Raw genomic sequence first — 14,843 nt, forward strand, 5'->3', positions numbered from 1 at the left:
TCTAAATGGAGATTAAAATACCCAAACCCACAGTGTTCCTTCCAGTGTTAGAGTGCTCCGATTAGAGCATTTTCTCTGTATCTGACTTGTATAGGAAATTCCTCTGAAATAAATTCCCACTTTTCTCATTTAATTCATTCATGAATGTTCATTGTGGGCTCAGGCAAGATATATATGTAGTGCAATGCAAGCACTGTACAAGCACTTCTCACTTGCATTGTACTAGAAAATGGGAACATGATTTTAGAAACCTGGTTACAGTGTTTGCTTGCAGGAGTGAGGAAGACTTGCCCTCCAGCCCCTTTGCCGAAAATGTTTTCTTTCCAATGTGAAAAAAAGTGCCCATGATCTCTTGGCTTGGGAATGAGCCATGATATGGGCATTAGAGAAAAGGTCTTGAAGATGGGCAGTACAGACTCAGGTACCCTCCAGCTCAAGTTTTCCCGCTTTCCTGCATAGTGCTATTAACGCTGAGTGATTTTATTGCCGCCTCTTTTTTCTGTGTCTTCCATGGGTGGCAACCTATCATGCGTGGCAATATCCCATAGATGGCTCTGGCCGACTAACTAGGCAAAAGGCTCTCCATGCAGAGAATTAGGATGGCAGTTAGGTACGTGCCTGCCTACTGATAGCGGGCTCAGGCAATTAATCCTCCAAGTTTCATGCATTTTGCTGTCAGAAACCTGCCTCTCCAGGGGTAGGTAGCAGCTAAGTAGCAGCTTTGCTTTTTGACTCTGGCACACAGAGGGGAAATCAGGCAGAAGTTGGTTGTATTTTTTGGATCCTTTCATTGGTATTGTACGTTGAAATTATATGACACCATTTGCCAGTAATACATCACTTTGCTGTCTGTTGTGGGATTACATAACTAAATATCCCTTGTCATGGATACACATGCAGGGATTGACTTAGACTTGGTGGGAATTAGGGGTTTGATTTTTTTGAACTTTACATTTCCTGACTCCTGTGCAAATCAAATCCAGTTGTTTAACACTGCACTGAGAAATGATTCATGCAAGAACTAGTATATCATGAGAAGCACAAACTGTACTTCCAGTGCATTTTCTGTCTTGATTATAATTTACTTGTTCATTAAAATGCACGTAGACTAGGAATGGCGAATTTAGTATTTTTCTCATCCTTAAAAAGGTGGTGCATTGTGGAAGGATAATGATGCTTATCTCCTCTGCAAGGTGCTTCAAGATGAACAGGAGGAGCTTGCTGGGTGGAGATGAGGTGTAAACTCACTTGTGTTTTCTGCTGTCCCTAGACCCCTGGCAGTGGCAGTTCTGGCAGAGCACCCTTGGGCCGCCCTGCCTGCAACCTGCTTTGAGTTACTTTAAACTGGCAGTGATCCGGAAAGGTGTCACCGGGACTGATGTCACTGAGTCACAGAATCATAGAATCATAGAACAGTTTTGGAGCTCCTCCGTGCCCTGAGTTCAGGGACACTGAAGCAGCTCTTGTGGCTGACCCGTCCTTGAGCAGCATGGTGTCTATTAGTTTTATTGCCGCTTTGACTGTTTGCAGTTGATTCTCGCGGCTTTCTGCTGAAGTTTAATTCAGTTTGCATTTGGAAGGACAAGGGAGCAAATTTGTTGTTTTTATTAGAGGCTAAGCTGCACTGAAGGCTGGATGATGATCCATTGTTCGTGGTGTTACAAAATCCAACTAAATAGGGAAGGAAGCACAAAGGAAGGGAAAAGTATAATTCAGATTTGCCAAGCGGCCCGAGAATAATTAGAAGATTAGCAGTTTGGCACTGTTTACTGGTGAGCTGTGAATTAAATGCATCCCCTTTTTCCCTTTAAATTATTGTAATGTGTCCCTTCAGTTCTGGATTTCATGACCTTTTCACACCTCTCGCTCCCTTCTCACACCTCTCACTCCTCCTTCAGTGAATGTGCAGGACTGTATTTTACTGCACAAGAAATGTAAGAGCAAGCATTTAATGTGGCATCTGAGACTTTCTAATCGCCAGACTCTGAAATGTGCTCAAGTATCTGTAGTTTGCTTCTTGGGTGGAGATGAATCGCTTCCAATTTGCTTTTATGAATGTGAGTAGAACATTTGCAAAGAGTGGGTTTTGCTGTTTGCACTGTGAAATGCCTGTAAGCAGCCAACTATAAAAGACCCGAGTGACATCTATGCTTAAGCTCTCTCATCACAGTCGTAGTTGGAGGAAAGGATAAAATTCAGTGTAATGCTCTGAGGTACGCTGGGTGAGGTTCTGTTCGCAGCTTTAGCTGCCACTGCCTTAACTCCATGTACTCATCTTGGGTACGATGCTTAGAAGAGCATGAGTGAAAGAGAAAACTTGATCATCACAGATGAGAAAACAGTATTAGTGCTGCTGAAGTCAATGGTATGCTTGCCATGAGGTCTGGCTAATCAAGATTTTTACCCTGAGCTACCTACTCGCAGATGTGTGGGGGTGCTCGATGTCTGTGATTTCCCACCCCTCTCTAGTCTCTTCTATCCCCTGTGGGGAACTTACTACAACCCTATATAATAGGCACTAGAACCACAGTCACCAGTGCAAGAAAATGTCTTTGAGATCATATTCCATCTGCCTACAGGGCTCTGATATAATCTCCCGATAAGAATATACCAGACATTAAGCTGATAGTACAGCTGGTCTTTTATCTAGTTTAGCAGGATTGGGACATGCAAACCAGAAGGGGAAGAGAGGTTTTTTTCTGAGCGCAGCAATGCATACTTTTTCAGAACAATTCAACCCTATTCAAAATCAGCACTCAATGCCTGTCTCAACCTAAAATTCAGCTGGATGATATAATAGCTTATTGTTTGATACAAGCACAGAACACTAAAGTGATAACATCTGTAAAACTAGAGGAGATTTTTGACATTTCTCCACTGAGAAATACATGTAAGAAAGTTGTCATTTACTGTCATATATAGATTATGACATTAAATACAATATTTATCACCTGTTGTACTGTAAGTATAACGTGCTATACATATACATATACATATACATATACATATACATATACATATACATATACATATACATATACATATGAGACCCCTCACATTATCTGAGTTTTTAGTTGTGGGAAAAAACGCAAAAATTTAGATTTATCTTTTTTTTGTTTTCTTCTTCTAACAAACTGGAAAAAATACCTGTTTTTCACTGGCAATTTCAGAGAAGGAGAGGTGGGGCAAAAATTAAAGCAGCTTTGAAATACATTTCATGATAGAGAAAAATTAGAATGCAGCAAGATCCTGAACTGCAGAAATGTTGGAGAAGCTGATATTATTTTTCATTCATTATCGCAAATGATTGTAGCCCCTTTTTGGCAGACTTAGGGTTTGCTCAGAGATGTTCAGTAAATAAATTATGACCCATGTTGATGAAAGGAAACATCAAGCAATTTAGTGAAAACTGTCTGTTTCCAAAAAAACCCCACAATATTTCAGGTACAGTGATAGCTTTTTTGAGGTGTTAACTTTATATGGCATTTAATGGGATGGCTTTAGAGTAAATGTGCCAGTTAGGGGCATTGCCATGAGCAATAGTAGGGGGAACACAACACTCATGTCTGTGGAGCATTAATACCCACTGTTTCTATTTCCTACTAAGCATCAAAGATGAGAGCTTACGTGCCTCTGGCTTCCTGTAGGAGCGAAAGGGAATTTTCTTTATTCACTTGATCAGGGGCAAAGTAGGCTGTTCGCCGTGAAAGATTTCTCATGTTGTCTGTGTCACTGATAGCCCTTAATGGAAATGCCACGATTGAGAGGAAATCAGCTGTAGCTAATGTTCACCACTGTGTTACTTTGATGAAATAATAAAAGTAATCAGTAAGAGCCAAAAGACAGGTAACAGGAGCACTTCTGTTTCCTCTTGGCTTGAGGTTGGTGGGGACTTTTTTGAAAAATGCACTATAAAAGAGTGAGAAGAGAGATTATGCACTAAAACACACTGCCACTGAGGTTAGCAGAAATTTTGGGGTTTGGTGTGAGCAGATCTGAGTAATGAATCTTCTGTTTCAGCCCCAGTTTGTGAACTGCCAGGTACCTGCAGGCTCCGTTGGGGTCAGTCTTGCAGTTCCTGAAAAACTGAATGGACACAGGATCAGGTCCTGGGTTCTTGTTTCATTCTATAGGGGATTTGCTAATGTTGCGGTCCAGTAAGCTCAGTTTTGATGCCAATGCATTTTATTTGACACTAAACTAAAGCAGCTGTTTTCAATCAGTACACATGAAAAGAACAATAACAAAAATGCAGCCTGCTCTTGCGGCTCTACGCATACTCGATGCAAAGAGTTCAGCAAGTTCTGGTGATTTTCCCTCCCTGTGCTCAAAACTAACCAAACAACTGATCTCGCTGAACTAAAAAACAGGGAAAAAAAGGATGTTTATCGTTCCCCAAATGTTTCTAATGGGCAGCAGCAACTGGTTGACGGAAGAAAAGCGTTTCTCCAGGTGGGTGTGCAGGCAGGGCTCTCCCTGCCGCAGAGCTGACCTAAGCACGAAGTGACAGGGAGTTACTGGGTGACGGGTGTTGCTGTGCTGGGACGGGATGAGGTAGTGAGCTGGTTTCGTACCAGGACTCAGATCCAGGGCAGCTGGCCCACCCTCCCATTGGGAACAGTGAACAAGGAGCTTGTAAAACACACAGACCAAATGGAAGTGACCCCTATTGACTGAAACCAGCTGCATGTCAGACCTCTCGCTGTCTCTCTTGATTTGCTGTCTCAAATAAATGGATGTGGTAGAAGGGGCTACAGAAAGAAAACAAAATAATTTATTCTCCTTGAAGTTGTGCCACACTAATAAGCCACAGTTTTTACAGCTGAAAAAAAAAATGTTTATTTGCAGATTAAGTTTTTCCCTCTTTTTTTTTGGCTTTGAAAGTCTGCAGTCTAGAATAAGATATGCTGTAGTTCAGTTTCAGAGGTCTTTGACAAATACAGCATTGCTAGATTTTGTTGGTTATTCATCACATAAAACTGCTGGCTAGTGAGAGCTTGGTTCTTTTGCATTTTAATTCAGAAAACAAAGTTATGACAGCTTTTGTTGGTGCTTTGGCTTAGATCTGTGTGGTGGCTCAGCCCGACGAAAAAGGTTGTAGCATGTTTTGAAGAAGAATGATATGCAGAATGACTGGACTTATTCATATGTTGCTTTCCGTATTTTTTCTAACACATCCCTGGGTAACACCAGTTATTCTGAGCATCGTGAAGAGCTGCTTGAAGGAACCAGGGTAGCACTTGAATTTGGAAATGTTAAGGATAACAGCTGCTCAGATCCTTCCTTTGTTACCCAGGGCAAGTTACTGCTACTGATATTAGATTGAGTTCTGTTCTGAGTTTAGAGGTAGGGAGGAGGTATTTAACCTTGCTGCCACAGTTGCCTTGATCTCTTTTTGAGCAGATTGGCAGGTTGTGACGCGTGCCATACTGCAGTCATGTTTTGATAGGCTTTCTTAAGGAAGCTTCTTAAAAGTCATCAGTCTAGCTTTCCTTCACGTAAACTGAGGCACTGATGTGTTTTGCAAAAGTGGGGGGTTTTTTTAAGTCTTTTTCAGCCAAGTGATAGTGAAATAAGGCACCAAGTTTGGACTAATGGAACTCTTAGAGCGTCTCAGTGGAATGACTTTCATGAAGTCTGCAAAAACCCATGAGATACAAAAATTGGAGGATGACACTTTGAATTGATCCCTTTACTTATTTTTGTCTACCACAACCTTTTTTTTTTCTCTAATATTTTTCATTTTTTTTTCTCCTTAACAATTTGTTTATTCCTCACTCCCAAATGCACAAACACAATAGGGTAGAAGCTTTGAACATAGGAGCCTTCACCTGTGGCCTTGCAGTGGAGTTGCACAGACTGATGTTATTTCAATATAAAGTAGTTTGAAAATCCAGCATATAGGTTCTGAGTGCCCTGGCAGTCACTCTCTGCTTTAAAGATAAAATCAAAATGCAGCTCAATTTCGTTATTGCTCCTTCACTGGCAGATTTTAGCCACGTTGGCTTGTAGGATCTTCTGACCAGTGTCTGTGGCACACAGATATTGCCATGGGGAAAGGCACACTTCTCTTCCTCATACCACTGTTGTGTCTTGCTGGCTGTCCTATAGGTGTCATCTCTTACTGATGAGCTCTGTGCTACTGATTTACGTCTTCTGGCTGGTTAATGAATGATGAACCTTAATGAATGATGGGTTATTTAGATCAGGCTAGTCTGGCATCGAGTGATACCATGCTACTTCTTCCTTCCACTTTTATCATTTTCTGCTGACTAATTACTTGTGTTAAGGAGAGTAAACTAAGCTTACATTGACTTCTCAAAACCTGAAAAGAGGTCTTGGGTGGCTGCCTGTAAAGAACATTCTACATTGTGCAAAACGGTGGATATGAAGGAGGTGTCTGTGGGTTTGGAAGGAGCCCTTCTAGCTGATAGCTGTCAGGCTCTACCTGTGGCACACACTTCTAGGATGCCAGTAATTTCAGTAGTCCAAGGTTAAGACACACCAGCAAGGTCTCTGCATGCCAGTATAGCTGACAGCTTTGGGATGACCCTGTAATTTTGCTGAAAGGGAACCTTTTTTCTTCTTAATTTTGGCTATAGCCTTAGTACACAAGGGCCCTACTCTGCAATCCAAAATGTGGCAGCCCTTCCCATTGCCCTTTAGTGGTGTTCAGGTAAAAGTGAATAAATCCCATTGATATTAAGGAGAGTTTTACCCTGATCAGGACTCCAGGGCCCAATCCAGTGATGGTACAAAACGAAGGATATAAAACAAGGAGAGGGATTACCATGTGATAACAACACAGCAGACATTTGAACTTTCTAGCAAAGGAAGAGGATCAGGTGGAGGCCACCGTCATTATTTTCCCACCTTTCTGATGAAATAACAGGTTGGGTGCTAGTATAACTGTAGAATATATTTCAGCCCGAATTTGCAAAACACGTCAGTTCAAAGTATTTATCAATGAGTCTTTTGAATAATCAATGAGTCTTTTTATATACTTTTTAATAGTCAGTGAGTCTTGTAAATAATTTCTGTAGTAAAAACAAGATGGAAACTTTGTTTCACTTTTATTTTAATCAGACTTTCCTTTTTAAAAGTTACAAGAATACAAGCTTGATGAAGCTAATGCTACTGAGCTGGCCAAACAGAGAAGGATGAAAGCCAGTTATTTTTCCTCAGCAGCACAGCAGGAAACGTGTAACTGCTAAATTTCAGCTCAGAGGTTTATATCTTTACATGTTTACCATGGAAAACTAGATTAGATGAGAATATGTTCTTTCTCAAAGTGAAACAAGATGCCTTTTATCAACGGAACAAGGAGAAAACCTAACTAAATCTCAAAACACAGGACAAGGCATCATTTATACAACAGCAGAAACCTTATTGTGATTGCTCAGATCATCATGTATGAATGTCGAATTTTCTGCCTTGTTCTGTTCCAGAGACTGAAGGCAGCGCTGACTCATCATCCTGCCGCCATGTCGAACGGGAATATGAACACCATGGGCCACATGATGGAAATGATGAGCTCGCGGCAGGACCAGACGCCGCACCACCACATGCACTCACATCCTCATCAGCACCAGACACTGCCACCTCATCACTCATACCCGCATCAGCACCAGCATCCAGCACACCACCCTCATCCTCAGCCTCATCACCAGCAGAATCATCCCCACCACCACTCTCACTCGCACCTTCATGCACACCCGGCACATCACCAGACCTCGCCGCACCCCCCGCTGCACTCGGGCGGACAAGCACAGGTAGAACTTCGTGCCATGTGGCATCGCTGGGTTTTCCTCTTACGCGGAGTTAAAGCCTTATCCCTGTACTGCTTCTTCTTGCACACGTCTTGTTAGATACAAGCCTGTTGGGCTACTCATGAACGTCTGCTACCAGTGGTGGGGAAGTGCAAGCTTTATTCAGAAAACAGAACGAAGCAACAACTTGTTTTGCTGCTTAATTTCCTAAACATTTGTGATATCTTGCTTTATAAGGAGCTCCAAGGTTTTCCAGTGCTCTGAGCTCTGCAACTTGCCACATATCCTTTTATGGATGAGGTTTATTGCAGAGATTAGCATATTATATGTGTTGTTTAATGTGCTTGAACCTGAACTTCTCGGGCCAAAATTTAAAGAGCTGTATGTCTTCTACCTGCAGAAATACATAGCACAATGAAGTAAAATGGCACTGGTGGGTGAGTGGGGGTGTGTTCAAGACTGCAGATGGTAGAGGTAGCTCTAAGGTAAAATATGCTGGCTTAGAGGAGAAGGAGGAAGGATCCAGGCCCTGTGAAGTGGATAGCAGCGCCCAGCTGCAGAGTGTGAGAGAAAGCCAAGATTAGCTGAGAGTGTGGATAACAGCTGGTGGATGTTGGGACAGGAGAAAAAGGTGGTGAAGCCAGTCCAAGGAAAGAGATTTGAACCAGCAATTCTGAATTTGATTCAGATGATGAGAACTCAGTGAAGTTGAATGAGATGGATGCCTTAATTTTTGGACCAGGTATAGTGGCTTCAGCAGTTTGGATAATTCAATATCTGAACTGAATGTTCTTTGAACTAATGAAGTAGTGAGCATGGACTTAAGCAGAGTAATTTTTAAGAGGAGTTCTATTAATGTCTTAAGATGATAGGCTTCTGCATCAGGATCACACAAGAAAAATAAAGCTCTGGGGGCCGTGACTGTAGCATGTCAGGTCTGGGGAGCAACTTTAGGGAGCACAAGGTGGCAGTGCATAGAATGAGAACAAAGGAGAGTGCCAGCCATAAGAAGTTCAATCTGTGAAGCACTGTGTTGCTTGCAAATACCTTTCAGACAAGCTCTTAGAAAACATTAAAGAAAATGAGAGGATTTGGCTGACATCCCAGTGTCCCACAACATTAACTATTTACTAACATCTAGCTTTATTATTGCAGAGCCTGCGAGCACATGGGATTTCCCTAAAGCATTTGCTAATGTAAAATGAATTGTCAGCTTTAGAGAAACAGTCTAAATAAGAGAGCAGCAGATTCCCCTGTGAGAAGATGTCCAGAGCTTTCCTAAGTTTAGTTCAGTTTTTACTTTGTGAATTCAATTATTTTCCCATCTGTTAATGAGTTATTTTCCTTGGAGTTGTTTAAAAACTCCAATAAAAAGACATTACCTTGTAACAGAGAGGCGAAAAGTAACCTGATGGCTGCCTTGGAGATCCATGAAACAGTAAGGATGAAGTTGTGCTTAGCAGACTGAGGACTCTGTGTGTGAGATGGAGGAAGTCACTTAACCTCTCTGAGGCTTTTAAAATAGGACTGACACCTCACCGAGGGGTTGTGAGGATAAACATGTTAATACAGGTGAAGGAGTCAGATCCCACGGTATGGAGGACTGCTGCAAAACATTCATAGTACCACTTTTAACAGGTGAGAAGAAAACAGCTACCAGAGAAAACAGACCTCCTAGTGTTAGGGATAAGAGGGCAAGAGGAGATCAGGGCACCAGGGTAGGTGGGCTGAGTGACAGCCACAAGGCTCTGCCAGATTCAGCCTGTGTCCCAGCACCACATGGTCTCTGGAGCTGGGCCTCTGCAGCCAGATGAGCTTTGCCACGCACAGCGTGTCACTGGAGGCAACAGGCCCCCTCAGGGATCAAGGAGGACTTCACCTTGTCCATAGGTGTAGACGCTACCAAGGTGGGAGTGGAGGGATGGAGGAGGAGTCCTGGGGTCAGTGGCTTCCCTGGGCAGCAGAGCTCTTGCTGTGTGTCTGCTCCTGTCGTGGGAAGGCAATAATGATTTCAGAACAGAGGCACCAGTGGGGAGAAAAGAAGGGTTTGCTGAGTAACAACTACGCAGTTTTTAGTTTCTGTTCTCATCCATAGTCCCCATGGTAAGGGCCTCTTTGAGGGTCAGATTGCTGCATCAGACATTAATTTTATGGTGCATTTTACTAATTATTAACCTCACTATTCTTCTGAGCCAGATTCTTCCATTCCAAACCACCTGCCAAGTGACAGCATGGTCCATGCTGCTGTAAGCCGTATGCTCCCATGCCAAGGCTGTTGTTATTCTACACCACACCCTTCTGTAATATCAGAATTCATTTCATGCTTTTCTGCTACCATTTTGATACACAGGAGCCCAAAGGATTATACTTTCATAGCATGAGAGAATGGGTATTAGTTCTGTGGTAAGTTGCAAAGAACAGAGAGAAGTATTGGATCAAGCAGAAATCATCTTCTGATAAGCATCCTCCTGAGAAAGCGAAATACTTTGTCAAGTTGTAGCTATATTGCCTCAACTACTACAAAAGTTATAATATTATTCTTGTGTTGATCCCATTAAGATTTCTTCATATCAAACTTGCCAGTGATAGCTTAAGCAGAGTAGGGGTTTGGGCATTGTTTCATTCTCTTAGCTGTCCTATGTTTGTCTTCATTATGGATACCTGATTAGCAATCTCTAAAAATAATACTAACCTCAATTTTAATTTATGTTTATTTTCTTTCTTATGTCCCTAGGCAGGGTAGTGAAATCTTGCTAGAGAATGATGCTTAGACAGTAACTAAGATATAGGCTAACAGATTTCAGGGTTAAGAGCTATCTAGTAAGAGTCAGTCAGTTATCCCACGTGACATTATTAGTGATGTAATGGCAGTCTTTACAATTAATATCAACCAGAGATGCAGAGAAGATTTTTTTGTTCTGAAAATATGCTCTGACTGCCCAAGGACTGACTGGTACATTCTGAAAACGAGTCACTAGTTATTCAGGAGAAAATAACCGTATCAGGAGAAAAAGAAAAAAAAAAGAATGGTGTAGTTCCTTTTGTTCTGTCGGTGTGTCAGACCCTACTAAGAGAATTAAGAAACAAGAATTTTTAAAACTCAATGAAAAAGGAGAGAAATAGGATAAGGAAAGCTTTAGATGTTCAGAAACATAAATAAAAGGTCCCTGAAGTCTGGAAGGGTGTTGCGTGGGAGAAAATGGAAAGCTTTCGATGAGATATTGACGTTAAAAGGGATCTCTAAGGCCTCTGCACTCAGACACACTGCTGAAGGGGTCGCATGCCCGGCCCCGGAGGACAGGGAGCAGCTGGTACCCTCAGCAGCCATCTCCGGGTGGCAGCAAGGGGATGCGAGTGGGGATGGGGGCCGCAGCTGGTGGTCCAGCACGGTGCCCGTGGCTGCAACCACTGCAGCTACTGCAGCTCTGGGACTCCAGCCTCTGGTGTTGAGAGAGGGTTGGAGATTTTGCCAATAAACATACGGAGTTAATACAAGATGAAATGTTAAAAATCAGACAGAAAGTGCGGTGTGGCTTATTTATTTTTAGAAAGCTAAGTTTTTAAAACTTTTTTCTGTTCCTGCAAGAGAGATTCCCTGACTGTGCAACATAAAGCTGAGAATAAATTCAGCTTTATGCAAAAAGTGTTATCAGATGGACAGAACAATTACACTTAAAATTGCCACTTTAATTGACACAAGTCAGCTGGGGGAGGGAGCAAACTCCTCTTTGTAGTTTGAGGTGAGATTCTAGACAGAAAAGCAACTTCGCAAGATGATTGTATCATTTTAATTGAGACAGACAGAGGTGTTAGGCAAACACATGGTAATTGCCGCAATTGAAATTCAGGGCTTGGTCTGACAAAGCACTGAGTACATCCACTCCCTGGAGTCAAAAGGAAGCACCTTGGAGGTTTGGGCCTTTGCCAGAACAAGGGGGTTAATTTTTGAGTCAACAATTCAGGTTTCCAGACTGTGCCGGAGCAGCGGCAGCAGCAATATGAGCAGCAGCTCCTGCAGGGCGAGAGCAATGGGACCCGTGGGTTGGGCTCCTGAGCCCCGAGCACAGTCTAGAACCTGGTGGCCTGGGCAGGACAGAAAGCAGCCCAGAATCTGGCTGTTTCCAGGCAGCTGAACGTTAAGCCTGACGCTGGTTCCTGACAGGGACGTGGGCATGTGTTTTGTCTGCCCAGGATTCAGAGCACAGGTTTCTTGGGACTGTCCCGGCCACACGTCTTGTCTGTAATGGCACAGGCCAGTAACTCTCAGGAGAAGGATCAGTACTGTCTCAGAATGTTTGGGGTTGGAAGGGACTTCGAAAGATAATCCAGTCCAACCCCCCTGCCAGAGCAGGATCACCTACAGTCGGTCACACAGGAACGGGTCCAGGTGGGTTTTGAATGTCTCCAGAGAAGGAGACTCCACAACCTCCCTGGGCAGCCTGTGCCAGGGCTCTGTCACCCTCACAGTGGTAAAGTGTGAGAGAGAGATGGGGGAGCCTGTGAAATAAAAATGCCCTAACATTTTGGAGGCTATTGGGAAAAAAAAAGAGAGAGACAGAAATAAGGCCACTCCAGTCTTCTACTTTGATTAAAACAGTTGCTGAGAGAAACTTCACATTTTAGGATTGAAATAGGTGGTGGCAGAGAAAGTACCTAAGTGAATATTTTTAATAAGTAACTGTAAGGGGGAAAATATTTTCCCTACTAATACTAAGAGGATCGTTTCAGAAAAATCTCCCCTTTGACCACGGTAAGGATTTGCCAGCAGCTAATTTCAGTGGCATCTGGCGCAGCCTTTCGCCTTGCGTCTGTCGCAGGCGTCGTCGGGGAACTGGGCGAGCGTGTGAGATTTCCCTTCCCGTTTCAGCGTCCCGCTCTGTAACTTATCCCTCCTCAGCACCCTCTGCCAAACCTCTTCTTCCTCGCCAGGTTTCGCCGGCGGCACAGCAGATGCAGCCTACGCAGACGATACAGCCACCGCAGCCGACTGGAGGTCGCCGGAGGAGGGTGGTGGACGAAGACCCGGATGAGAGGAGGCGGAAATTTCTGGAAAGGAACCGAGCCGCCGCCACGCGCTGCAGACAGAAGAGGAAGGTCTGGGTGATGTCACTGGAAAAGAAAGCAGAAGAGCTCACCCAGACAAACATGCAGCTTCAGGTGTGAGCCACTGTCTGCACCCTTGAGGACACAGAGGGGTTCTTTGTGCTTGGAGGGGCCGGTGGGACCTCGCCGCCTTCAGGGCTGCCCCCGCATGGCCGGCTCCGAGCAGGAGCGCAGGCATAATCAAAGTCGATTAATCAAGATGTGTGTGCTTCAATTAAAGACTTAATTACATGTTAGTGGGATAAGCCAGGAAAAAGCTGTCTTGGGATTTAGAAGCCTTCACTAGATGGAGTTGTATTTATTTTCTTTTCTTGTCACTGCTTTTTGTGGCGATTTTTTTTTTGGGAAGTGCCATTAACTCATCTATAAAAGGCTTCTTCAGATCAGAACATGTAGCTAAACCCTCATTCAAAGCCGGCAAGATAGGAGCGTAAATAGATCAGTCTACCAGTAAGGAAAATGAAATGGATAGTTGAAAATACCCTAAATACTATAATAAAAGCCTTTCTTATAGCACTGCCCTTCTTATGATGGGCACAGTACTTGTGCCCCATCCAGAGGTGTGCCTTTGTGCTGCCAAGAGCGGAAAGGCAATTCATGAAATGGCACTGCCCAAAAACATACTCCTCCAAGACACAGAGGTGTGCGCATCACCCATGTGCTGGCTGTAGGTGACCTGCTGAAGTTGCCAGCAGCCCTGTCACCATGTCCCCAAGCACAGCAGGGCTGCAATTTGTCTGCACAAGTCTGGCCCCCACAGTCCTAATGCAGAGAGACAGGGTATTTCCAGAGTGGATTACAACACTGCCTCTGGTGCTGTGAAGTTAGTTAATTTGTCAGTTTACGTCATCAAATCTGGATGGCAAATTGTCTTCAGAAGAAGTTATAAAATAATGTCATGGGCAAATGTTAACATAAACCCAGCACACGAGCAGTAAATGCCATTTTTGCTCAGTTCTTCCGCAGTTGTGGAGCAGTTTCTGTGTTCTTGGTTTTAAACTTTGCAGAAGAGCCTGGTTTAAGCTTTGTGGCAAACCAAACCCTCTCTTTCTTTTCTAGAATGAGGTTTCCATGCTGAAAAATGAGGTAGCGCAGCTGAAACAGTTATTGTTAACACATAAAGACTGTCCGATAACAGCTATGCAGAAAGAATCACAAGGATATCTAAGTAAGTAGCTGGTATGTTTGCACTGTCTCCACACTCCTCACAGGAAAGCAAAGTTTCCGATTCTTCCCTCCAGAACCCCTTGTCGGTCACATTATCGCTTGAACCTGTCTTCTCAAACATATTCTGAGCCATCCAATCTCCTGTCCTTAATTATCCAGCCCCGCTCAAACCCAAAAAAGTCCTGGTTTGCATCGCACACAGCAGAGCTAGCCTTCCCCACCCCTCCCTTCCGCGCGGAGATGCACACGGATGGACACTCGCTCCCCTGCGGAGGATCCCGCTTGAACTCACAGCTCCAAACCTGCAAGAGTCCTCCTGGCCGCTGCGCTGCCAGCACCCTAAAATAACTCTCAAAAGGAAAGTTAAAAAGGAAATCATTACAGTCCCCTTCAGTGAAAATGGTACCATGGTCTGACAGTGGCACAGACCTGGCGTGGCGCAGGTTTTCGAGGTTTGTTAACTCTCTTTTAACTCTTATGTTTCTTTTTTTTCCCAAAAATTCTCATCTAAAGGAGATGTTGAATCGATTCTGTCTTGTTGATGCATTTTACGAGTGTGGTAATTCAGGGACAAATTCTTTGCTTGTCTCTAGAATGGCTCGGAAGATCCTCAGGGTTAATATTTGCTAGATTGCAGCATTCTCTTAAAATAGAGCCCATTTCTGTGTCCCCTGCATCACTATGCATCTGGCTCTTTAACAGTACTCAAAGAAAAAAATACATAATTGCATTACATGCCTATCAACTGTTGCTTGAATTAGATTTTCTGTGCTGCTGTGCACTGCACTCTAATTTTGATTCCTG

The 14,843-nt window shown here is 43.5% G+C and overlaps 1 protein-coding gene across 1 annotated transcript in view; it reads left to right on the forward strand.

Annotated features, from left to right (window-relative positions):
- The window catches only part of CREB5 (cAMP responsive element binding protein 5), a gene marked incomplete at its 5' end in the record, with an annotated part of 67,711 nt that overhangs the window by 51,661 nt on the left and 1,207 nt on the right, over nt 1–14,843 (forward strand). The window contains 3 exons of the mRNA XM_009874281.1: nt 7,449–7,772; nt 12,699–12,926; nt 13,932–14,040. Coding sequence (XP_009872583.1) covers nt 7,449–7,772; nt 12,699–12,926; nt 13,932–14,040 — 661 coding nt within the window. The remainder of the gene's footprint in view (nt 1–7,448; nt 7,773–12,698; nt 12,927–13,931; nt 14,041–14,843) is intronic.

Source organism: Apaloderma vittatum, unplaced genomic scaffold, assembly GCF_000703405.1.
Source record: "Apaloderma vittatum isolate BGI_N311 unplaced genomic scaffold, ASM70340v1 scaffold10420, whole genome shotgun sequence".
Taxonomy (NCBI): Eukaryota; Metazoa; Chordata; class Aves; order Trogoniformes; family Trogonidae; genus Apaloderma; species Apaloderma vittatum.